Source organism: Archocentrus centrarchus, chromosome 4, assembly GCF_007364275.1.
Source record: "Archocentrus centrarchus isolate MPI-CPG fArcCen1 chromosome 4, fArcCen1, whole genome shotgun sequence".
In the NCBI taxonomy this organism is placed as follows: domain Eukaryota; kingdom Metazoa; phylum Chordata; class Actinopteri; order Cichliformes; family Cichlidae; genus Archocentrus; species Archocentrus centrarchus.
The window spans coordinates 29,549,081-29,576,303 of NC_044349.1; the positions used below are offsets into that span (position 1 = coordinate 29,549,081).

The 27,223-nt window shown below is 43.4% G+C and overlaps 1 protein-coding gene across 1 annotated transcript in view; it reads left to right on the forward strand.

Moving 5' to 3' along the window:
• The window catches only part of prdm5 (PR domain containing 5), a 43,729-nt gene extending 29,076 nt beyond the window's left edge, over positions 1-14,653 (forward strand). Inside the window, exons 14-16 of the mRNA XM_030727927.1 lie at positions 228-313; positions 7,148-7,252; positions 13,033-14,653. Coding sequence (XP_030583787.1) covers positions 228-313; positions 7,148-7,252; positions 13,033-13,197 — 356 coding nt within the window. The 3' untranslated portion in view covers positions 13,198-14,653. The remainder of the gene's footprint in view (positions 1-227; positions 314-7,147; positions 7,253-13,032) is intronic.
• The last annotated feature ends 12,570 nt before the right edge of the window (positions 14,654-27,223 follow it).

The following is a 27,223-nucleotide window of genomic DNA, read 5'->3' on the forward strand; positions in this document are numbered from 1 at the left end:
GCTGCCACCTCTAGCCTTAATGTGGGTGGCGTCCATGTTCTTGGATATCTTCTGTGTGGGGTTCCTTACAAATAAGATGATCCATCCCTACATTTCTGTGATTTTTTTTTTTTTTTTTACTGATCTAAGTGTGAGTTTCAAAAACTGTTTACACCTCTGTGATGCAGTATCAGATTCATACATATGAATGAATGAATGAATGATGTTTTATGTTGTTCATTCCTTAGGTGAACGCCCATATCAGTGCCCCTACTGTGACAAAGCATTTAGCAAGAACGACGGCCTGAAGATGCACATCCGCACACACACTCGTGTAAGTTTTTCCCCTTACTGCGTTTTTCTTGGCTGTGTCTCAGTACTTTTATATTGTCCGTTAGTGCTAACCATTTTTATACTCTGTACACACAATGAAGCTGGGTATTCTCTGAGCTGTCCCAGATGTTAGCTGACTAACTTGGATGAATTATGGTGATACCCCACGGATATTTCTATTAGCAGTGAAATTGCTCCTGCACTTTGGGATTTTGGCTCTTGAATTGTTATAAGCCCGTTTACTTTATGACTCAATGGATGGCTAACACCAACAGCTTAGTGAGCCTGCATTTTTCTAGTCAAGATGATGTGCTCATCTTCTTGAGATCAAGGTCAAAGATCAAGGTCATATGGTTGAATCTTTGTTTTTTCAGACTAAGAAATGGTTTGACAGATTTTGATGAAACCTTTTCCCCATATCAAGACATTATGCAGAGATCAACTCCTGGAGTTGGTCAAGTTCTAAAGTCAAGGTCACAGAATTATTAAATCTGTTTTTCATATGACAGTGAACAGGGTTAATACAGTGCGATGGGCGTATTTTGCTCCACTAGGCAGTGCTCTTGTTATTCCTTGTCCCACATTTTGAGACAATGTCGCACATTTTTGCAAATCTGCAGGACATGCACTTTTCTAAAGTTTGGCTTTTAACTGATATAGGTGAGGGGAGGCTTTTTATTATAGTCAGAAGAAGGTTAGCCTGTCTAATGCCACCAGGGAAAGTTACAAGTCTCCAAAAAGTCACAAGCTTTGCGGATTTTGTTGAATATGATGGAAACAACCACAAAGACAATGAAGCGGCAGTACATTCTGCGAAACAGAGCCTTTGTATTTTTTTGCTGAAATTATTTTTCAGTTTTGCACAGGTGGAAAATATTGTGGCACGGTGGTTAGCACTGTTGCCTCACAGTAAGAAGGTCCTGGATTCGAATCCGCCATCTGGGCGGGGCCTTTCTGTGTGGAACTTACATGTTCTCCCGGTGTCTGTGTGGGTTCTCACCAGGTGCGCCAACTTCCTCCCACAGACATGCATTAGTGGGTTAATTGGTGATTCTAAATTGCCCATAGGTGTGAGTGTGAATGCTTGCCTGACTCTCTCTGTGTTAGCCTTGTGACAGACTGGTGACCTGTCCAGGGTGTACCACGCCTCTTACCCTATGGCAGCTGGGATAGACTTCAGCCCCCCCAAAATTGTTACAGAAAAGCAGCTGAAATAACACTGAAATAAAAGAGAATACGGGAGTATATAAAGACTATTGCATAAGACCATGAAAATAAACCTAAACTTCCTTTTACCCTTATTGTATTTACTTGGCGTAAGAGTTGGAAATATAATAAGTTTGAACTGTGTGTGCTAAATGACAATCCAGTCACATGCACAACATAGTGTATCCAACTGCTCCACATTTAGTTTGTAGGATCTTGTTACCCTAGAGTCTACAGTTTTATTAGCCCACTGATAATTGATAGATATGTGTGCCTGTGCATTAAATGATACATTAGCACTCAAGCCTTCACCCATAAAACATAACTTATACTCAAAATTAAAAAAAAAAAAAACCAACGTGGAAGCAACCAACTTTCAAAATATGGAGTCTAAAATGGGTCCTGGTCTCTATGTCTATATTTTATACTGTCTATGGTGATACATTTAGTGGTCGTTTCCAAACTGTGGACGCTCGTCCCAGAGTTGGCTGTTGTAGATGGCCTGGGACAAATTTCTCGTAATGTCAGTAATTTAGGATGATCATCTCACAATGTGACTCCTTATGAGACCTAAAACTACTAACCAACTAATAGTAATCCAGCATAAAATGACAAGAGTAGAAAATACCAACCATGGAGTCTACATGCATCCACCCACATGTCCTAACCACATTCATAAGATCTGTGTCACTCAGTGTTGCTGACAATGAACTTATAAGACGGGTAAAACTACAGTGTGTTGGCACCTTAACTTTTCTTTGTTACGTTTTATTGGACCATTGTCTGCTGTATATTAACACATAATTGCGCTGCCTTCAGTGTTTCACATTTCTCCAGAAGACATAATGAGTCTTCTGCAAAGTCTGTCCTTGCTTGTCTGTGAACAGGATTTTTTTTTAGCTTCAAAGATATTATTAACTAGCCAAACCAGGTGGCTGGGATTATTCAATTTTGACCTAAAAAAGTAAATAGATGAGCATATGTGATGTCTGCTTAATAGACATTTGGGCTACCATGCATAATTCAGATGGCTTAGATAAAAGATCATAAGACAGTGAATAGGTACAGACACAGAAAGAGTGAATGGGATGTCGGCTCTGTTCTGGGTGTACCTTGAGTGCGTGCTTTGGGTTTTCTTTTTGTGTGTAACCATTGTCTGAAGTGCAGAGTTTGCATGAAGAATGAATTAACTCTCACACACCTTGTCTACTGAAAGATGGTGTGAATACCTCGTGTCTAACATATGTGACTTTCCCTATAAATTTAATTATAAGCCAATAACCACACTTGGAGTTTTATAATTTGTCCAGTAAGGCCTACAGATAAAAAGGCAGAGGTGGTGCAGTGACAGACAGGGGAGAAAATTGGAGAAAAATTGCACGCACTGTGCTCACATTCAGAGATTTTTTTTTTTTTTACTTCGTTATAAACAGACGCAGCTGTTTTGAGGATGTAGAAAATTCATAGCAAGCATTTGTTTTATGGTGTGAACATGTAATTGTAAAATGGGGCCATGTTTGGGGTGGAGAAAAGAAAAGGTAGGCTTCCCTCTAAATGTCATGAGGTCATTTCCTGTGCGGGGACACAGCTCATTTCCCTGCATCATTTCTCAACCCACTGAAGCCTGCTGCCAAAGCGACACTTTCCATAAGCTCTTTCTAAGTATCTGGACGTGTGTGTTAGTGTCACTTTTGATGAATGACACCTAATATGTGTTTCATCATAGACTTCCATCATCAGTCTATACAACTATGACCGTGACAGTCGGAGCCTATCAGCATAGTTAATTTCAAAGATTTGTTCCTCTTTAATGCTGTCCAGAGCACATCGCTCTGTTACACTGTGCTGATAATGAAGGTAACCGGCCCAGGTTGCCGTGACTCACTAGAAACATGCAGGTATAATTTTCTAGCATGCAGCATGATTAAGCTGACTGATGTTTTGTTCCCAGTGTTCCCAGATCTGCCTTTGCTCACAGCGCTCTGAGAAATGGGCTGAACAGTTACACACAGCAGAGGCAGATGAAGTCACTGTTGAGAAAAATTAATGTCATTTGGCTGAAAGAGCAGCAGCTCACTGTTAATGTACAGATGATGTGAGATGGATGCGACTGGAGATTGTGTGGGACCGCAAACCACATCATCGGCAAACCAAAATGGAACACATTTGATGACGATATTTTGGATGTTAGAGGATTTTAAAAATCTTTTTGATCTTCATTGAAAATTGATACGGCTGTTTGTTCTGTGGTCACAGAAACACTTGCTTATCATTTTTTATCCATATGGAAGAGAATTTACGATGCCCCCATTTTCCTAAATGTTTATGTTTTATAGATGAGTCTTATAAGACTAACGTGTCACCCTGTAGTTTCCTCATGAAACTGGCTTCTTTCACTTGTTCCCATAGAGCACAAGATTTACTTGGTTCACATGTAAATCTAGGAGGGGCTCTATTATGCTGTTATGCAAATAATGAGGTCAGTAAATATACAACTAATTCATGTGAGACAAGAGCTCAGACTTCAGACTGCTCCAAACTCTCAGTTTTTTCTAGTCTTGGCTCTGTATGATGTCAAGGAATACAGTCCTCTCAAGCAACACCCTCTGTTTACCGGGGCAGCCTGTCAGATGGGAGTCAGCTCAAAGGGTTGGTGGCCTTAAATGGAGTGCAGTTAAAACAGTTTGGTTAGGATGAACCGAGTGGCTGCAACAAGGCTCAGTAAACCAACCAACCAACCAACCAACCAACCATCCATCTATACCTTCTCCCCTTGGCCACCTTCTCCAGCTTATATGGGGTACCCTGAGGCTTTCCCAAGCCAGTCAAGAGATATAATCTCTCCAGTGTGTCCTGGGACTCAGTTATTTATCTTTTGGATTGATCGTCCATCTAAAAGATAAATAAAGAATAATTTTAATAATTAATCATGCAAAACTACTCTAGTGGAGTCCAAGAATAAAAATATGGAGCTGGAAAAGGTGCATCATTGGTTCTCTTTAAATTAGGTGGGATGAGGAAAATTAGTGTTCTTTTCTATTTTTTATTTTTATTTTTTATTTAGATTGTCCTTGGGAAAGAAGGGTTTTAAATGTTTTAGCCCAGGACAGTGATTTCTAACCATGGTTACTTATTTGCCAGCCTGTACTTTGATTTGCACGGGGTACATGGACTGATTACCTCAAAAAATTCCACAGAAGTTAGAATCACTTCATGCATCAAGTGTTCAATGTAAAATCATAGTTAAAAGATTAAAAAAAAAAGTTGAAATGGCTAACTGAAATGAAGGATAACTTATGGGAGTACCAGTACATAATGACAGAATGGTTAAATGAGTTGCAAAATTTGCTTCTAAATTGTATAACAAATACAGTCTATACAAAACTGATATAAAAAAAAAACGGGGGAAAAAAGTGTACATAGTTAATAATATTAAATTAATAGATATCTGATCAATGTGTTACAGGTTGTGTTAATGACAGATCTGTTGAGGTATATCTGATAAATCTCACTTTTATAAAGATGAATATGTAATTATGATGCCTCTGTATAGTGATTTAATGCTAACACCTTTACAATCAAAACAATCTTATGCTCAACCATAAAATGAATGGTGCTGAATCCATTCAGTCATTGTATGTTTCCGGGGCAACATCTTTGTCAAGCCTCTTGTTGCAAATTAGCACAAAGCGCAAAAGCTGACGCTGCACTTTTGCATGATTTTTTTTTGGACCAACTAATATTGATTTAAGTCATAAAATCCTGAAAGCTTGAGTGAGATTTCTTGTTGTTGGCATTTCACTGTGAACCGTAATAATACAACCTCATTGTGTCTCTAGAAAACACACACACACACACACACACACACACACACACACACACACACACACACACACACACACACACACACACACACACACACACACACAAAAAGCACAAAAGAACATGGCACTCCATCTAGTATTTAAGATATTCCATTCTCGATCAAAGGGGAGGAAAAACCAACCAAGCAGACAGACTGGCAGACTGACAGCCTGGAGCCGAGCTGCTAGCATGTCTGAAAACCATTCAAACCTACAATGGGCTGTTTGTTGATATCTGGTCGGAGCCTGAAGCCTAATAGAGTACAACAACGTGTTGTTGGCATGCTGCTTTACAAATACCAGCTTTTAAAATGTCATATGAGAAGATGTGCTGTGTTGGAGTAATTCAAGAAGACTCCATCCTTGCATGTATAGATGTGCACTTTTTTCTTTTTTTTTTTTTTTTGGAGAGTGGTCAGATTCAGAAGAATGGCCAGGTCAAATGTCAAAGGGGGAACAGCTGCTGAAGAGTGAAGGTCACCAGGTACAGATGTTCGATGTTACCAGGGTCATAGTGATGCATTCTGGGTACACCACATCACCTAAATCCATCCATGTGTTTCTGGACCTTTGAACACTGACCTCTCATAGTTTTCGATCTTTCGAGGAAGAACCATCCTCCCCTGATGGAAAAAGAAGTGAACTTGTTATGGCTGCAGGTTTAAGTGGTAATTTGCATCACACTGATCAAGACAGAGTTTGTTTCCTTGAGACGGTTTTCTCTCCCTCTCCCTCCCTCTCTCTCTCTCTCACACACACACACACACACACACACACACACATGCACACAGAGCTTTATCTTCCCCTTTATTCTGTCACATTCACACAAACTGTTGCATACTTAAAGCCGCTCACAGGCGCTCATGCAGTGGACCTGATCTTTACCTCCTTTTGTATCCTGTGTCAGTGGGCGCTCCTTGCCCCGCCCACATGATAGTGCCTTTCCCAGGACCCTTACTTCCTGCATTCACCCTGTTCCCATGACAACTAAGCTTTAAATGGGTAGAGTCGCTGCTATCAGCCAGACTCGTCAAAAACAGCCGTCCAAAGAGTGACACTGGGAAACAACTCCTTGCTATCTACGTGCTTCTTATTTCTCAAGTCTTTTAGGTGTCGCCGCTGTTTCAACTCAGAGTGGGCAGCACATGCTTACCAAACGACTGTACGTACACACACACACACACACACGCACGCACACATGCATATTTGGAGATTTTTGTGAACACACCCACTGTGAGATAGCTGCTTTGACTGACACTGAGACAGGCCTCTAAAAAGTGCAGCGGAAATGTTCTTTGGTAAACTGATGAGGTGTGGAGACACAGGAGTGATATTCTACAGCCCCAGAGTGCCAGCGCACTGATACACGTTCAAAGAGATTTTCTCTTCCATGTTTTCCTTACTCTTTCGAGAAATCCATGTGTTTTTGATGGCCTCTATGCTGCTCATTTCCTCCCTGCTGCAGGGACTGCACAATCTTTCATTTCGGATCTTCATAAACACACAGGGACTACACTGTGGTGTGAAGTGAGAAAACATTAGTGTGTGAAGATGAATGTGTGTGTGTGTGTTTACACATCTTATTGCAGTTTCCACTGGGTTGTGCATTCCTGTTTGTACATATGTGTGTCATTACACTTCTCCCTCTAAGTTTTGTCCATATGTGACCAAAGCTGGTGAATTATTGTTTAATGTATTTTTCTGCTGTACACTAACAGACAAAGTGGCCTCTTTAAATTTGTGCCTGTGTGCGTTATTCACTGCAGGAGAAGCCGTATAAATGCAGCGAGTGCAACAAGGCCTTCAGCCAGAAACGAGGACTGGATGAGCACATGAGGACACACACGGGAGAGAAGCCTTTTCAATGTGATGTGAGTGCACAGAACTGTGGAAGTCCATAACTGCCTAAAATTTATGAATTAAAAAAATTAATGACTCAATAAATACATTAATAAGCTACTAAATGTCTCTAAAATTATCCATCCATCCATTCTCTTCCACTTATTCTGTTCAGGGCAGTGTTAATTTCCTTGACAAAATATTTTCGTCATAGGTTTCGCCAACGACCCTTTTTTCCATGACGAAAATGGGATGATAGCTAAATTAAAACCACCTGAAAGGATAAAAACAATGACGAAATTAATTAATGTCGCAAGAAAATAAATTTATACTTTTGAAAATGTATCTTAGCTGTTCCCAGGATTGCGGTCTTCTGGACAGAGATCTCGGATGTAATTCCACAAATCTGTTGGAGCCATTCTCCAAGTCTGGGGGTCACTGCCCCGAGTGTTTCGATTACCACAGGGACCACTGTTACCTTCATCTTCCACATCCTTTCCAGCTCCTCTCTGAGCCCTTGGTGTTTATCAAGCTTCTCGTGTTCCTTCTTCTTGATGTTGCCATCACTTGGTATTGCAACGTCTGTCATTACAACCTTCTTCCTTTGTTTGTCCACCACTATGATGCCCGGTTGGTTAGCCATCACAAGTTTGTCTGTCTGTATCTGGAAGTCCCACAGGATCTTAGCTCTGTTGTTCTCAACCACCCTTGGTGGCGCATCCCATTTTGATATCTGGACTTCCAGGTCATACTCGGCACAGATTTTCCTGTATACTATGCCGGCCACTTGGTTATGGCGTTCCATGTATGCCCTGCCTGCTAGCATCTTGCACCCTGCTGTCATGTGCTGGATTGTCTCAGGGGCATCTCTGCACAGCCTGCACCTGGGGTCTTGCCTGGTGTGGTAGACCCCAGCCTCTATCAATCTTGTGCTCAGAGCTTGTTCTTGTGCTGCCATAATTAGTGCCTCTGTGCTGTCTGTCAGTCCAGCTTTGTCCAGCCATTGGTAGGATTTTTCTATTTCAGCCACTTCTTCTATCTTCTGGTGGTACATACTGTGCAGAGGTTTGTCTTTCCATGATGGTTCCTGTTCTTCCTCCTCTTCTTTGTTGGGTTTCTGCTGCCTGAGGTACTCACTAAGCACCAGATTCTTTGTGGTCATCTTCCTGATGTATTCATGGATCTTCATTGTTTTGTCTAGGATAGTGGTTCTGAGACTCACTAGTCCTTGGCCTCCTTTCTTTCGCTTAGCGTACAGTCTCAGGGTGCTGGATTTGGGGTGAAACCCTCCATGCATGGTAAGGAGCTTTCTTGTCTTGATGTCAGTGGCTTCTATTTCCTCCTTTGGCCAGCTTATTATCCCAGCAGAGTATCTGACAACTGGCAGGGCATAGGTGTTGATAGCCTGGATCTTGTTCTTCCCATTCAGCTAGGACTTGCCTTACTCTTTGCAGGTACTTGGAGGTTGCAGCTTTCCTAGCAACCTCTTCATGGTTCTTTGCCTATGGGATTCAATGATGTGGCTGAGGGGTTCGGGCCTATGCAGAACAGCAGCAGGGACAGAGCATCTCCTTGGTAAATCCCTCACTGTTGACTTGTGCGATTGGCTTGAAGTTGGCCTCTAGTATTGTTCTCCACATACTTACTGAGTTATTGATGAAGGCTCTTAGGGTCCTGTTGATCTTATACAGTTCTAGGCATTCCAGGATCCATGTGTGCGGCATCGAGTCATAGGCTTTCTTGTAGTCAATCCAGGCGGTGCACAGGTGGGTCAGTCTGGTTTTACAGTCTCGAGTGACTGCTTTATCTACCAGTAGCTGGTATTTTGATCCCCTGGTATCTCTGTCGATTCCTTTCTGGGCCTCGCTCATGTATTGTGCCACGTACCTGCTCATCTTAGCTGCTATGATGCCTGACAGGAGTTTCCATGTTGTACTGAGGCAGGTTATGGGCCAGTAGTTGGATGGGACTGGTCCACTCTGGGTGTTCTTGGGGATCAGGACCGTCTGACTTTCAGTCAGCCATTTTTAGGTGTGTCTTAGCCTCTAGCAGCTGGTTCATTTGTGCTGCCGGGTGCTCGTGAAGTGCAGTTAGCTTCTTTAGCCAGTAGGTGTGCATCATATCAGGGCCTGGTGTCGTCCAGCTCTTCATATGTGAGACTCTTTCCTGAATGTCTGCCACTGTGATGGTCACTGGATCCTGTTCAGGAAGGTTGCTGTGGTCTGCTCTTAGATCCACTAGCCACTGAGCTGAGGTGTTGTGTGTTGTATCCTTCTCCCATATGCCCTTCCAGTATTGCTCAGTTTCCAGCCTTGGTGGGGGTTCTGTTTTCATATTGTTCTCCTGCCACTGATGCTACTTTCCCACCGCCGAGGTTCCGGAGTCAGAGCAAGTTCCCGTGCCGATCCCAATGAACCGGCGAAACGCTTAAGAACGGGCCCGCGTTCCCACCGCGTTTCTGTGAACCGCTCCTTTACGTATGAGTGTAGGCGGGTCCTCGTCTGGACACGGAAGCTGAAGCGCTCAAACGTGGGAGAACACGCTCTCCTTTCTTGTGCTGCAAATACGTTTTACGGTCCAAACCAAACTACTGCAGCATCTATGTGCAGCACAGAGGGAAACACAGACAGCGATTAGAGCAAGACGACAAGTACGCACTTTGTGTCCTTTTATCTGTGATATGAACGGATACAAAGCAGCAAGTTCAGCCTTAGAGCCCAACCTAATTCACAGCCGTGAAAATCGCTTCGCTTTTCTCATGTAATACACATGTAATATGGTAGAAAACTTGATGTTGAGACGGCAGAGTCACGCCCTTCTTCCGCTTTCGGCACGGGTTCCTGGTTCCAGACCAGCTAGTTTGCGGGGCCGGAATTGAACCCGTTTTTCGGCCGAGCACCGAGTGCTTCGGCGGTGGAAAACCCGCCTAACGGTTCAATTCACGGCTCCGGCTCTGGAACCCTGTTGGTGGGAAAGAGGCTTGAGAGTATACCTTGGATGGTTTGGTGGAGAACATCTGGTTTATTCTCCTGGCTTCTATCTCCCTAGTATACCTCCTCAGTCGGTTAGCCAAGGCTGTGAGTCTTTGCTTAGCAGTCTCTAAGGCCTCAGGTATGGACAGCCTGTTGTACTTCTTAGGCACCACTTTCTTCATCACACACACATATGTGTGTGTGTGTGTGTGTGTGTGTGTGTGTGTGTGTGTGTGTGTGTGTGAGAGAGAGAATTTTGGCAGTTTTGGTCCTCTGTACCACCAGCCACAGTCTGTTCTTTCTTGTTTTTAAATGTCTTTGTGTAAATGTGATGGCATGCTGGCACATGGCCAGATGTGTAGAAGAATTGGGGCTCACTAAGAGGCAGATAGTGATCTTTCTTCTCTAGAGGGGCCCAGTGGGCTGATTCACATAAACACATTTAGAGGATCAGAGGGAGAAATTACTCTCTGCTCATAATGCTGCAGGAGTAATAATTATTCTCAGAAACTGAGGAGGGAACATGTGACAGAATTTGTCCTAAGTATTTTGAAAAAAAAAAAATCTCTGTGCTTTCATTTTTGTCCAGTTTTGTATTTTTCTGTTTTTAATTTATAAAGCCACAACTGTCCTGAGGAAAAAATGTGAAAAATCTCATGAAAATCAAACTCACCAAACTTTGGTGGTGGATAAAGACAAGAGATTCTGGGATGCAGGACAACTTTCAACATTATTAATATTACAATTTCTCTGTTATTCTCCAGGAGCGGTTTACAGACTTTGAAAGGAAAGTTATTTTATTTGTAGCTTTTTCTCTTGATTTGACCTGATCACAGAGACACACATTCATGTAAGATACTTTTTCTTCTAGTCATAACAGTCAAATCTGTACACACAGATGTTACACATTTTTTTTGGTTTAGTGTGACTAACACTTTCCAACAGGATCATTATCTCTCATGTCTATCGTGAATAAATATACATAAGTCTCCTTTGAAATGACAGAAAAGGAGATGTTATTCAAAACTCCCGAACTTGCCTAATAATGATGAAGTTTTTAAGTGATTTCAGTACGAATCCTGCTTATTCATCGGTACATAACAAACAGGAGCCACAAACTGCTTTATTTATTTTCAAAATTAGGGATGTAGCTCTTTCTTTGCAATTCTAAAAACAAGACTGAAATCATGACGCAAACATCCACAGTCTCATGACGCAGTTCCATTTTCCCATGTCACAATTTCCCAAACTCCCTCTTTTCTACGTGCTGCCGCCACTGTTTAGCTCTCAATATCTTCATAATAGAGGCATCAATATGAGATTGAGATATTAGAAAACTTTAGTGCAGCAACTCGATGCATAAATACATATACAAAACAGTAAGAGGATTATGTGACAGAGACACATCAGGAGGATTATAGGAGAAGCATGGCAAAGTAGCTAAGGGGTTGCTTCGCTGCTGTAGCTAATGGCAGCAAAACTGTGTATGTTAGTCAGGCTTTATGGTGAAACACAGTGTAACTAAGGATTTGATTGGGGATCAAATCCTTAGGCGGTCATGGGTGGAAGCCCTGGTTGCCCAAAATTCAACAAATGAACATTGATTTTGAGAATTGTTACACCCTTGGGCCCAAGTTGAAGCAAATGTAGAGCAAAATTATGCCAACGAGATATTAAATGAATGGAGTGACAAAATCCATTAACCGCACCTCCTGCTAAAAATGCACTAACATGCTCCCAAATGTAGGACTCAGGAGGCAGGTGGAGCAAACAAGCTGATGTCAGAGTAAAAGTACAGATGGGGAAAAAACTGAGCTTTAACACGTCACTAAGCCTCAATCCACGACATCACCTTGAGTTCCAAACTTAAATACGCTCCCATATTCACTGAGAATCAGCTACAGTTGTTGTCTAAGGACGCACAGACACACAATCAGTATCCCATTCGTCTCCAGTGAAGCATCACTGGAACACGTCTCTCAGCGACCTCTAACGTTCGTCTGGATGCTTTTTCCCCCAGCTTTGAACCAGACATTTTTGTGCAAATAATTCAACATATAAACTATTAGAAATAATAGAAATAACATATGGATTTTATTTTGGGGTGGCTTTTGAGTCAGACAAAGAGATCACACGGTCCCGAGAACATTTTCCAGACGAGCTGGAGGGGCTCTGGATGCAGCGTCTGTCAAAACAGCATTAAAATGTTGTCGAAACATCGAGCAACATCTGGGTTACCACGAGAAGCGGAGGCCCCCTCTCGGTCTCTCATCAGCTGCTGTCCCGCTTTCACTTTCAAAACTGAGAATATTTTTCCTGACACTGCATCGGATTTATAGATTGTCAGAGCAACATGAGTAACAACATGATAGCACATCAACGCAAATGTCAAAGCCCACCTGAAAAACTGTTGATGTGGTACCGTGTGATGGCTCTGCTGCTTTCATTCATAGCTTCTATTTTTGCCGTTCACCCACAGATGTAAGCTGTCTGAGATTTTCTGAATGCGATTCATAGCGCTGACGTTCTTCGCAGATGGAGCGAGGAGGACGCATGCTGTGATTCTCCAAGCTGTATGTTAAACTGCAGCTGAACGCCAGCCATTGGCGGATTATCCTGATTGATAGAGGGCCATGAAGTCATTTGTTCAGTGTAAAATGCCTCATTTAAGATGGATGTTAAGTTGCGTGCATCACCCCCTCCCCCTGCTACCAGTGTGGAGAAAAGAGATCTTTCTGTTGCCAAGCAAAAGAATAATTCGCTGTTGCCAGATTGAAATAAAGTGTGTTTAAATAGTGTAATTATGACTCCTAAAACCCTATATTTGTTGTGTTCTGTAGGTTTGTGACCTTTCGTTCAGCTTGAAGAAGATGCTCAGTAGACATAAGCTGACACACAACCCCAACCGACCGATGGCGGAGTGCCAACTGTGCCACAAGAAGTTCACCAGGAACGACTACCTCAAAGTACATATGGAGAATGTCCACGGGGAAACGGAAAGCTAGAGCCAATTAAGGAAACACTGGCTGAAAACGAGATCTTATCCTTCAGATAAACTTCAGTCTTGGGCTCCGAGCTGATACAAAGATAGAAAGATAGCAGAAATGTTGCTATTAACGATACATGCATGTAGGATATGGAAAACATTAAGGCGATTATTTCAAAATTGAAACACTGACTGTACATTTGTAGTTTTTTTTTTTTTTTTGTGTGGTCATACTGTTTCCATATTGTTTTTGGATATCTGAACAAACAGAATCCCAGATATGTTTGATCCGCCTCCGGAGTCACCGTGTCTGCTCCGGTCTTTCTGAACTCTAACCGGTGTTACTGTACATGCTGCCACAACATGACCCATTCCACTGTTGCCTGAATACCTTACTGTATAGTTGTGGCCAGTTGCCAAATGATGAAAAAAAACCTGCGACCAAAAAACCTTTCTGTGCACTTTAGTTTTAACAGCACACTTTCTACGTGTTCTCCATGTTTTCCTATTGCATATGAAACCATTTTGTTTGAGAGGCCAAATAGAGCATCAGTCTCCAAGGATGAAAAATAAAGCCAGTGAAGTGACAAAAACTGCACTTCTCAGCTAAAGTTCTCAGCTGCATGGAGCCATAAACTGGATTCTGACCATATTTGTGGTGTTGGTGCCATTTTGAGCATTTTAATGCAATTATCTGACAAATTACATGGCCTGTCCTGTGGTAGAGAAGACTGTGTTTTGGTTTTGGTGAGTACAATTCTGGTATTTTATTCAGCAATAATTGCCAGGTATCTGTGCCTACGCATTGGAGGCATAATCTATGGATGCAGATGTTAACTGTTAACTCAGCACTCCAGCCTCTCAGCCAAAGGTGGTGGAGTTGGCTCCAAAAATAACAAAATGCAATGGCCGTAATGATGAGCTGCAGGCTTTAAAATAGGACAATGAGTGGCGTCAAGATGTCCACATCAATTGTTTATATACTGTCTGAGGTCCAAACAAGTTTAAATGTACTGTACTGTTTTAGAAGCATGCTGCTCATGTATTCCAACAGCACTGTGAGTTGCAAAGTAGAGCTCTGGAAAATGCTCATAAATAGTTTTTAAATGATAGCTGAAGAGTATAAACATGCTGTTGTTGCATCTTTCTCTAGATCTGTTCTTTGTTTTTGGATCGATTTGTTGGGTATGACCTCCATCTTTATCTTAAGGAACGGGCCTTTCCCACACCTCTTTGTATGGAAACCAGTGGTGCTTAAATCCCGTTGCCTGTTTTTCATGTCACAGATTTGTGGACAGATGTTTCCCAAATCTGGATCCAAAGTAATATGCAAAGTACTGTTTCTGTTGACTCTTGTAAGGAATTGTTGAGTATGGTTTCATATAAATGTCCCAACAGTGTTGTGCCTTACAGTATCTGTTTACATTGTTCCTTGTTAATCATTCTTTGAACCAGAACTTCATTTATTTCCAATAAAAGTGCACTTCTTTCCATTTGCTTCCTCATTCGCTGCCCCTTTGATTAATTCCCATTTTCCAGCAGTTTATTCTGAGACTGTGAATTGTCACTTCACACTTATACATTTTAAAATGTTTAAAACCTCATCACCTATCAAACATCAATTTCCTCTACTCTTTGTAATTATGTGTTTGCGGACTGTTGACAAGGTGGGGGTGGGTGCAAGAAAAAGAGGCTTTGAGAGTTGATTAAAAGTGTTCAGTTCTCGTTGTTAATCTAACCCCTATTCTTAGGCTGGCCGTCTGCTGGGAGTGAAGGCTAATTAAGGCTTTTTTCCTCCCTTTCTGAAGCCACAGTCACCACTTGCCTGATCTGTAAAGCCACACACTAAAGAGTGCCTCTGATGGTTTCTCTCTGTGGATGCAGGGACTCTTTCTCACATCTGTCCCAGCGCAGAGGCTATCTGCCATCTCAGGATTTGACTGTGAGAATCTTATAAATGGACTGAAGTGGGAGAGTTCTGTGTGTTATTCATACTTGGTAAATCTTGCCACGTGTGCCTTTGGTTTCCTGAAAACGCATAACTGTTACAGGATGTCCGTCTTCATATCGTTGAGAGTGTGCTGTTTTTTCAATAATTAACTCATTTCTGGTCTCCAGGTTAGATTACATTTTAGCTCCACTGCACAGAAATAAAAACTCGCAGGCTGTGTCTGGGCTCCTGACAGGCTTCCAGAGGAGCATGGTTAGCAAGGATTCTCAGATCACATGCGGCCGGTTTAACCGGCTTTCCCTCTGGAGTTTGGTTCACCACATGGCCACGCAGGGCATGGCCTGAGCCTCCTGGCCTCGCTGAGGCCCACGCTGTCCGCGGGGCTCGTGCTACTCACCTTCTGCTCTTTAGTGGTGAGTCCTCCAGGCCATACTGACGCACTCTTAAGTACAGTGGCATTTATACTGCATCTTGTAAACAGTAGTAATAGTAGGAATTTACAACAGTGGAATATTATTGTCTGCCACATATCAAACTAAACTGGCTGACAGGTCAGACTGGGTGTTGAGATGTCCCTGCTTTTGATTATCGCTCTGTTCTCTTAAGCTTGTGTCTGCAACAACATGTCTCGCCTGTCACAGTCCGGGTCTCTGCTTTTCCATTTTAGTCTTACAATGCTGGATTTTCTCATGGGACCTTCCCAGTGACCCAGTGATCTTGTCCTCCACTTCAATCACTTTTTTTTTTTTTAACCCTGCGTGCATCCCTGCCTGCATGTGTCTCTCCCTTCCTGATGGGTGTATCATGCCAAAGCTCCCAGTCAATGTGTTTCTAATTACATGTTTTTACTGGAAGCCCCAGTTTCCTGTGTTGCCTCCCCATTTGTGAGTGTGGGCCAGACTGGGTTCCAACCAACGTCCGCAGAGCCAAACGCCAGCCCCGCCCACTGCACAGGAGTGTTATTACCTCGCCGGCGCAGATTTATGGCAAACCACTGTCACGTTCGGAATGACACGGACACGCTTGTCTGACCCCTGTGTTTGGCTGGTGTTTCGTAGCAACAGGTAGCCTTCCCCTCGGCGGACCAGAATAAAGTGGAATGTGTGTGCCATGCAGAAGAATTTTAATAGGATTGGGCGGGGTGTGTTTGGGTATTCTGGGTCACCCTTTCAGCAGTGATGGACATTCCCTTCAAGCCATATTTCCACGGAAGCAGACTGTGGGTCTTGGGTACCTAAAAATCCTTGACACTAAAAACCAGCAAAGGTCAAATGCTTGACAGAAACCTGCCTGTCTGAAGAAGGAAAAAAAGAAAACCACTCACCATTCTCATAATATTCTGTCTGGCTTGGTGATTTACAGGATGGTTCTAATTTAATCTTCAGACATAACTCCAGGCAAAAAAAAAGTGGTGTATCAGGTCAGGTAGACAGGGATTATTTCATCAGGAGGAAATTGGGAGAGGAACCATCATCAAACAGCACACCCTCCACCCCCACCCTACTTAGAGCACTGAAGGGAGATAACAGTTAAACAAAAGTTCTGGATTTTTTTTTTTTTTTTTTTTTAACGTTGCAATGTGTCATTCAAGACATTTGCTTTTAAAACTCTGGTAATGAATATTTTTTTTATTTTCAGAATGGGTCATATGTGTAATGGAAACATGTTTGCCTGCAGTGACAAGACCGGTTTTATTCCTGTCTCATCATGTGCATCACATTCTATGGGATAGAGAATTTCAGTAGTCAGAGTATCGTTTCAAACCAAAACTATTGTCTTGGTTTTACAAGCTACACCAGTCTCATCATTACCCAGCAAACATGGTTACAAAAGTGACTCTCTTTTCCCGGGTTAAAATGGCTCGGTGTGACCACAAAACCTGCTTCATAAACAGCCAGTCAGACCATCTATTACACAGCCAAAAAACACCCAAAATTTTATTGCAGTCATTTTTTTTTTAAATAAATTTGATTCTAGGCCGGACTATTCTAACTCATTATTATCAGGCTGTCCTAAAAGCTCCCTGAAAAGCCTTCAGCTGATCCAAAATGCTGCAGCTAGAGTGCTGACAGGGACTAGAAAGAGAGAGCAGATTTCTCCCATATTGGCTTCTCTTCATTGGCTCCCTGTTAAATCCAGAAATGAATTTAAAAGTCTTCTTCTCACATACAAGGTCTTGAATAATCAGACCCCATCTTACCTTAAAGACCTTATAGTTTGCTCTCAGACTGCTGGCTTACTTGTGGTTCCTCGGATACTTAAGAGCAGAATGGGAGGCAGAGCCTTCAGCTTTCAGGCCCCTCTTCTGTGGAACCAGCTCCCAGCTTGGATTCAGGAGACAGACACCCTCTCTGTTTTTAAGATTGGGCGTCAAACTTTGCTTTATGATAAAGCTTATACAGTAGTATAATCCTTTAGTTTTGCTGCAATAGGCCTAGGCATGGGGGGGTTCCCATGTTGCACTGAGTGTTTCTTTTCATTCACCTCTTTTTACTCTGTTTATACTCCACTCTGCATTTAATCATTAGTTATTATTAATCTCTGGCTCTCTTCCACAGTGACCCCCCCTCCCTGAGCCTGGTTCTGCTGGAGGTTTCTTCCTGTTAAAAGGGAGTTTTTCCTTCCCACTGTCACCAAGTGCTGCTCACAGGGGGTCATTTTGACTGTTGGGTTTTCTCTGTAATTATTCTATCAATATAAAGCGCCTTGAGGCGACTGTTGTGATTTGGTGCTATATAAATAATATTGAATTGAATTTGACTGACAACCTATTTAATTAATATCAGATGGCTACACAACATTATATCTACACATTCATTTTTATGCCTGCCTAATCATGTGCTGCACTCTGGATTTTGTTGTTTGGCTGTCACATCCATTGTCTCTCTCTTGCCTTTTCGATGCCGGCACATAGTGGCTGAATTAGTGTGTTGATAGTTTCACTCAGTATACTCAGATGCTATTCCCAAAGTGAGGGTCTGGGGACAGTGCCTTATACAGCGTGGCAAGAACCAACCTGAAGAGAGGCATCAAGGAGGCCAAGATTGCCTACAAGAGGAAAATTGAGGACCACTTTGCCAACAATAACCCATGTCAGGTGTGGCAGGGTATTCAACACATCACCAACTACAAGTCCAGGAACTGTATCACTGCTGAGGGTGGTGCCTCATTGGCAGAGAAACTCAATTGCTTCTTTGCACGCTTTGAGGTGGCAACAGCGGAGACAAATACAAGACCTCCACCAGTCTCCAATAACCACATCATCATCATGGTGCAAGAACACGAGGTGAGACGTGCACTTAAAGCAGTGAACTCCAGGAAAGCGGCTGGTCCAGATGGTGTGACAGGAAAGGTGCTGAAAATATGCGCGGACCAACTATGTGGCATTTTCACCAAAATCTTCAACCTGTCCTTGTCAAAATCCATCGTACCACCATGTCTGAAGTCTGCCACCATCATCCCACTGCCAAAAAAGAGCACCATCAGTGCCCTCAATGACTACCGTCCAGTCGCACTCACACCAGCCATAATGAAGTGTTTCGAGAGACTTGTTCTGCAGCACATTAGAGCCACTCTCCGACCCAGCTTTGACCCACATCAGTTTGCCTACAAAGCAAACAGATCCACTGAGGATGCCATCAATACTGCCCTTCATACAGCACTCACACACCTGGAACACCAGAGTAGTTATGTGAGAATGTTATAGACTTTAGCTCTGCCTTTAATACGGTCAGCCCCAGCAGACTGGTGACCAAACTCACAGACCTTGGTCTTTCCCAGCCCAGCTGCATCTGGATTAAGTTTTAACAAACCGCACCCAGTCTGTTAGATTAGGTCACCATCATTCATCCAAGGTAACACTCAGCACTGGAGTTCCCCAGGGCTGCGTGCTGAGTCCTCTCCTCTACGCACTCTACACCCACGACTGTACCCCCCACCCACTCAAGCAACACAATCATCAAGTTTGCGGATGACACGACCGTGGTGGGACTCATATCTAGTGGAGACGAGACCGCCTACAGGGATGAAGTCCAGGGACTGGCTGAGTGGTGTGCAGAGAACAATCTCTCCCTGAACTCCTCCAAAACAAAAGAACTGGTCATAGACTTTTGGAGGAAATGCATAGATCCTGCACCACTCTTCATAAATGGTGACTGTGTGGAAAGAGTCCCTTTCTTCAGATTTCTGGGTACGCACATCTCTGAAAATCTCTCCTGGACCACCAACACCACAGCTGTGGTCAAGAAGGCACAGCAGAGACTCTATTTCCTGAGAATTCTGAGGAAGAACAACCTTCAGGAGAAGCTGCTGGTGTCCTACTACCGCTGTGCCATTGAGAGTGTGCTGACCTACTGCATCTCAACATGGTACAGCAGCTGCACCGTGGCAGAAAAGAGAGCACTACAGAGAGTGATCAACACGGCCCAGAAAATCATCGGCTGTCCACTGCCCAGTCTGGGGGACCTGTTCAGCTCCCGCTGCCTCAGCAGGGCAGCCAACATACTGAAAGACTCCTTCCACCCTGGTTATCATCTTTTCCAACAGCTGCCCTCTGGAAAACGCTTCAGATCCATCACATCCAGGACAAACAGACTGAAAAACAGCTTTTACCCCAGTGCTGTACGGGAATTGAATACTGCAAAAACACGCATATGAAATTTTATTTTATTTAAGCATTTATTTATTTAAGCTACTTAGGCACTATGCAATAATCTGCAGTTTATTGATTGTTTTTAGAGTTATTGAATGTTTTTATTGGGTTTAGGCACCTTAAGGATTGCTGCTCAATTTCGTTGCACTCTAGTACAATGACAATAAAAGCTATCTATCTATCTATCTATCTATCTATCTATCTATCTATCTATCTATCTATCTATCTATCTATCTATCTATCTATCTATCTATCTATCTATCTATCTATCTATCTATCTATCTATCTATCTATCTATCTATCTATCTATCTATCTATCTATCTATCTATCTATATCACAACTTTGAACTTTATCTCCCTCTTGAATTTCCTACAACTAATAATATTTTGTTTTGTAATTGATAAAAATGTTGTAGACAAACATTGCTTTGCTAGGAAGTACCAGGTAGACATTGAACAGATGGCATGTAATGTCATAAACAAGACTAAGAGATGGACAGCCAACAGTTGGATAACATCAAAATATTTGGCTGGTAAACATGGACGTAGCCACAATGACGTCACCCATGGCACCTTCGACTCTGTATTTTGAAACTTCAGCGTTAGTGTTTTGGCTGCTACAGTACCATGTTAGTTTTTTGAAGCCAAAAGTTGCCTTATGTGGATGAAAAGGTGGAACATACAGTTAAGCTGGGTTAGCAAGCCGCATTCATAACCAGTGTGAGTGCAAAGCCGACATAGATATATTGGCTAGACTAAGAAAATATTCAAATTTTACTCACCAGAACAGATGCACATTCTTCTTGTGTGGTCTGTAACACACAGAAAGCCACAATATTAGTCTGATAATCTATTAAAATGTTTAAAAAGACACCAACGCACACACTTTAATGACTGTAGTGAGATGTCACAACAGGCTTCCGTAGTGCGGGAGTTGTTGGTGAGAATGCGCTGTACATCCACAGGTGGCACTAAAAGAATAAAGAGGAGTTCGACAAGCTGCACCACTATAGTCCACGTCGTCTCTTTAATAACAATAGCTGTATATGACATGGTGTCAGAAGTGGCCGACAGGACGCCTACGGAGTGAGATATGGCAAAGTTCGGACCGCCAGAACCCTTTGACTTTTCCCGCCCGGCGGAATGGCCGATGTGGCGCCGTCGCTTCGACCGTTTCAGAGTGGCATCAAAGCTGGACAGAGAGAGCGGGGAAGTACAGGTTAACACGCTTCTCTACGCTATGGGAAGAGAGGCGGAGGCTATTTACGACTCGTTCGTGTACGAGGAGGAGACGAACCAAGACGTTTCAGATGAGGAACCCGCAGAAACTCATCCCGAGCTGGACTACATGACGGTAATGGCAAAATTTAGCGACCATTTTGTGCCAAAACGGAATGTTATTCACGACAGAGCGTGCTTCCATAGGAGAGTGCAGAAAGCCGGAGAGCCAGTCGAAGCGTTCGTTAGAAGTTTATACGAGCTAGCACAGTATTGTGAGTTCGGAGGGACCAAAGATGAACAAATCCGAGACAGGATCGTGATCGGCATATTGGACCGTGATGTTTCCCAAAAGCTGCAGCTCGAGGCAGACCTCACACTTGAACGAGCTATTCAAATAGCGCGCCAGAGCGAACAAATCAAGCAGCAGAGCGCGAGTCTGTGTGCAGAACATGCTGTGGACGGCATGAGTCAAGGGAGACGGCATTTTCATACAAACAAGGGCAAAAACGATGGTCACTGGCGGAGAAAGCAGGATTTCGGTGAGTCCAAAAATCCAGTTCCATGCTCTCGCTGTAACAGACAACATGGGAAAACGCAGGCCTGCCCAGCCAAGAACAAAAGGTGCCGAAAATGCAATAAAACGGGACACTTTGAAGCAGTGTGCAAAACAAAAATGCTGAAAGAGGTGACAGTGGCTTCAGATAACCTAGCCGACAGGGACGACATGTTTTTTCTTGGAGCAGTAATCGATACTAAGCCAGCTATAATCGAGCAGCCAGATTCAGAAAATGAGTGGCATGTGGAGTTACCCATAAATGGCTGTATTGTCAAATTTAAAATTGACACAGGTGCTGACATTACAGTAATGTCACAGGCTGCATTCAACAGACTGCCAAGCAGCCCAAGAATGGTCACTGCAGGTAAAATGCCACTTGTCATCAGCCCAGGGGGTGAAGTCCAATGTGTGGGCGAGTTTCTGGCCACGACTCAGTTTAAAGGACAGAAATACCGGTTCTGGGTCACTGTCATAAAGGGACCTTATGCACATAACCTGCTGGGAGGGAGTGTTGCTAGGAGGATGGGTTTGGTAAAGAGGATTGACAACATAGACACAGACCTCCTAGAGGACGTTTTTGGAGAAATTGGCCTGCTTAAATGCGACCCTGTTAAAATCGAACTAAAAGCAAATGCAGAGCCCTACAGCCTGACAACGCCACGTCGTGTCCCATTTCCCCTTCTTGCTAAGGTTGAAACAGAACTGAAGCGCATGCTAGCTTTGGGCATAATAGAAGAGGTCACTGAGCCCACTGATTGGTGCGCCCCGATGGTTCCTGTTGAAAAGAAAAACAGAGATCAGGTAAGAGTGTGCGTGGATCTTAAACGCTTAAATAAAGCAGTAAAACGAGAGCGTTACATCTTGCCAACTTTGGAAGACATTGCCCCAAAGCTGGCTGGGGCCAAAGTGTTTTCCACCTTGGATGCTTCTTGTGGATTTTGGCAGATCCCTCTGGATGCAGGCAGCAGGAGACTGACAACATTCATAACCCCCATCGGCAGATTCTGCTTCAGACGGCTGCCATTTGGAATCACGTCAGCTCCAGAAATCTTTCAAAGACAGCTATCCACTTTGCTGAACGATCACAAAGGCGTTGTCGTAGTGATGGATGACATACTCGTTTATGGAGCAACCAAAGAGGACCACGACAACTGCTTGAACGCAGTCCTGAAGACCGTCAAGGACAGTGGCTTGAAGCTGAACAAAGCAAAGTGCCATTTCAGCAAATCAGAGACTCGATACTTTGGGCACATCATCAGTGCCGAGGGCATAAAACCAGACCCAACTAAGGTGGAAGCCATCACGCGGATGCAGAGTCCTACAAATGTGGAGGAGCTTCGTCAAGTTCTGGGCTTGATTAATTATGTAGGGGGATTCCTACCAGGCCTCTCCACCAAACTACACCCAATCACCAGCCTGTTGAGGAAAGAGAACAAGTGGGTATGGGACGAACCGCAAGAACAGGCGTTCACTGCTGTCAAAGCCATGCTAGTGTCAGCCCCAGCACTTGCATATTATGATGCAAATCGGAAAACTGTCATCAGCGCTGATGCAAGCAGCTACGGCTTAGGAGCAGCGCTACTACAACAACACGAAGACGGCTTAAAGCCGGTGGCTTTCTGCTCACGCACGCTTTCGGATGCCGAGAGGAGATACTCTCAAATCGAGAAGGAGTGTTTGGCGGGCGTGTGGGCGTGTGAACGATTTGCACGCTACGTTCAGGGAATGGACAGTTTCCGCCTGCAAACAGACCACAAACCCCTGGTGCCGCTCATAAATACATATGACCTTGACAAAGCCCCTCCAAGGTGCCAGAGACTCCTGATGCGCCTTTTAAGGTTCAATGTGGAAGCTGAACATGTTCCAGGGAAACAGCTGATGGTGGCCGACACTCTATCCAGGAGACTGCAGAAACACGTGAGTGATGAGACTACAGATCATGTAGTACAAGCACATGTAGAGTCAATAGTAGCGAATGCACCTGTCTCATCCGAAAGACTCAGCAAGATCCGTGTGGCTACTCAGCTTGATGATGAACTGCAACAGATTACAGGTTTCATCAGAAATGGATGGCCGCCCAAAACAAGGCTGTCCCCACATCTGCACCGTTATTATTCTGCAAGAGCACATCTCTCAGAAACTGATGGACTGGTGTTATATCAGGATCGGCTGGTCATTCCTGCTGCACAGAGAGCTGAAGTGTTGGCAGATTTGCATAAAGGACACCAGGGACTAACACGGTGCTGGGCACGTGCCAGGATGGCAGTGTGGTGGCCGAGCATCAGTGCTGAAATTAAACAGACAGTGTCATCGTGCAAATTCTGTATTGAAAACAAACCTACCCAGAGGCGTGAACCTCTCCTGACCACGCCCCTGCCCGAGGGCCCCTGGCAGCGCATAGCTACAGATCTGTGTGAGTTTGAGGGACAGAATTATCTCATCGTGACAGACTATTACTCCAGAGACATTGAAATAGCTCGCCTGCCTTCTATATCCAGCCGTGATGTCATCTGTCGACTTAAGGGCATATTTGTGAGGTGGGGAATACCACTGGAACTGGTCAGTGACAATGCAACTCAGTTTTCATCTGCTGAGTTCCAGGCCTTCTGTCGTGAGTATGGATTTGTGCACACAACCTCTAGCCCCTATTATCCCCAGGCGAACGGGGCTGCCGAACGAGCAGTTCAGACTGCTAAAAACATCCTGAAGCAGCCTGACCCACATCTCGCCCTGATGTGCTATAGAGCAACCCCGAGTGCTGCCACAGGTGTGAGCCCTGCGTTGCTTATGACTGGAAGAGAGATTAGAACTACACTTCCAATGCTGGAGGACAAATTGCAAGTTACTCTGGTGGACAGGCAACAGGTTCAGCAGAAGGACGACCAGACAAAGACAGCTTATCGTTTTTTTCATGACCGCCGTCACTCTGCACAACCCCTTCCCACACTACAACCTGGACAGGATGTCAGAATAAAACTGGACGGGGAAAAAGGTTGGAAAACCCCAGCTAGAGTCATCACCAAATGCCACGAGCCACGATCCTATTTGGTGGAGACAGAGAATGGAGCGGTGCTGCGACGGAATCGGAGACACCTGCAAGCCGTCCCACAGTCCACTGATCAATCGGATCAGCTGCAGTCACCCAGTTCCCCAGTGGAACCAACCAGAAGCCCTGCTCAGAGACAGTCGAGCCCCGTGGTGGAGGGTTCCACTCCATGTAAGGGTTCACAAGTTACATCCCGGGGTAGAGTAGTGAGAATTCCTCTCAGGTACAGAGACACTTAGTTACTCAAGGTCCTGTATTTCATGTGTTCCGGTTCACTGACTTATTTAGAGGTGAGACCTTGAGTTCAGACATTTGTTAAATTTACTGTTCTGCTAAATTCAGGGGTTAACAAGGCAAATCCTGTTGCATGCCATACAGTTCTATTATTATTTCTATAGAAGACTGATTTGTTTAAAAAACAAAAAAACAAAAAAAGAAAAACAAAAAGGGGAAAAATAAAAACAAGGGTTAAAGTGAAGTTGTACTGGTACACTATAAAGTTTCACTTATTATAGATGTTGGAGCTGTGAGCTGTTCTCTAAAAGGACAAAAGACTTTAAATTGATTTATACTAGTGGTAGGAACAGTAACTATTGAGGGCAGAATAATCCCTACGTTACTGCGGACTGAGGGCAGTCTACCCCGATGTCCTAGTGTTCAGAAATGTTATTTTCTAACTGGTTAGTATGTGTGTACAGCATCCATGTAATGTTAAGCATGTGTGTCTTATTGCTGGAAGGGGGAGATGTAGTGAGATGTCACAACAGGCTTCCGTAGTGCGGGAGTTGTTGGTGAGAATGCGCTGTACATCCACAGGTGGCACTAAAAGAATAAAGAGGAGTTCGACAAGCTGCACCACTATAGTCCACGTCGTCTCTTTAATAACAATAGCTGTATATGACAATGACTCAAACTAGTGGACGAGGCCTAGCAGATGCTGATCTGGATACCTGTCAATCTATGTGGCCACGCCCCTAACTCAGATATCCAGGTGGATGAGTTATGAAAGATTCACCCCACTCAGAGTTGTTATGAAAGAGAAAACAATCCAAATCCCTTTTTAGTACCAGACTACAAACATGATTTTTAATGCTGTGAAGTTTGACATTTTAACATCTGTGGGGACTGACTCCCAGTTGGAGCCAGCCTCATGCGGCACCTGTTTGAAGTTTTTGCAACTTCAGCATTCTCTTCATTTTTCAGCTCTGCCCGTTGGCTGCATAGCCTATACTCGAAGTCAGGCTACAGTGGCATGAAAACGTTTTTGCCCCCTTCCTAATTTTTTTTTTTCCTAACCTTTAGCCTTTTTTAACCATTTTGCCACACTTACTATTTCAGATCATCAAACATCAAAAGATAACTTAAGTAAATACAAAATCCAGTTTTTAAATAATCATTTCATTTATTTAGGGGAAAAAGTTATCCAATCATACATGGCCTTGTGTGCAAAAGTAATTTCCCCCTAAACCTAATAGCTGGTTGTGCCACCCTTCAATCAATCAAAACTTTATTTTCTAAAACTTTATTTATATAACACTTTCGATACAATAAAGATGCAGCTCAAAGTGCTGCACCCTTGGCAGCAAGAACTGCAATGAAGCATTTGCGTTACCTGGAAGTGAGTCTTTCACATGACTGTGGGGGAATTTTGGACCACTGTTCTTTGCTAAATTGTTTTATTTCAGGTACTATGGAGGGTTTTTTTGACATGCTGGCCTGCTTAAGATCATGCAAAAGCACTTCAATCTGACTTAAGTCTGGACTTTGACTAGGCCGCTCCAAAACCTTATTTATTTATTCCAGAGGTGGACTTGCTGGTGCAGCTTGGATCATTGTACTACTGCATAACACAAGTTTGAGCTTCAGGACATGAACTGATGGCCGGGCATCATCCTTCAGGTTTTTGTGGTAGAGCGCAGAATTCATGGTTCCATCAATTACAGCAAATCGTCCAGGTCCTGAAGCAGCAAAGCAGAACTCTTTCTTATGGTTGAATCATGAACACTGACCTTAACTGAGGCAAGTGAGGTCTGCAGTTCTTTATATGTTGTTCTGGTTTCTTTTGTGACTGCCTGGATGAGTCGACAATGTGATCTTGGAGTAATTTTGGTAGGCCGGCCACTCCTGGGAAGGCTCACCACTGTTCCAAGTTTTCTGCATTTGTGGATAATGGCTCTCACCATAGTTTGCGGGAATCCAAAAGCCTTAGGAATGGGTTTGTAACCCTTTCCAGACTGATAGATGTTAATGACTTTATTTCTTCTGTAGATTGTGGTAGGATGAGCTGCTTTTTAAGATGTTTTAGCCCACTTCACTTTGTTGGACAGGTTCCATTTAAGCGATTTCTTGATTCAGCAGGTCTGGCAGTAATCAGGCCTGGGTGTGGCTTGTGAAATTGAACTCAGCTTTCCAAAAACCATATAGTTAGTCACAGTTAATTCATGATTTAATAAGGGGCCAGGTATGTTAAAATATTTCAAAACTGCATTTTTTTATTTGCTCAGGTTATCTTTGTCTAATATTAAAATGTGTTTGATGATCAGAAACATTTAAGTGTGAAAAATATGCAAAAAGTTGAGAAATCAGGACTCAAACCATCACCATCAAAAAATACCGTCCT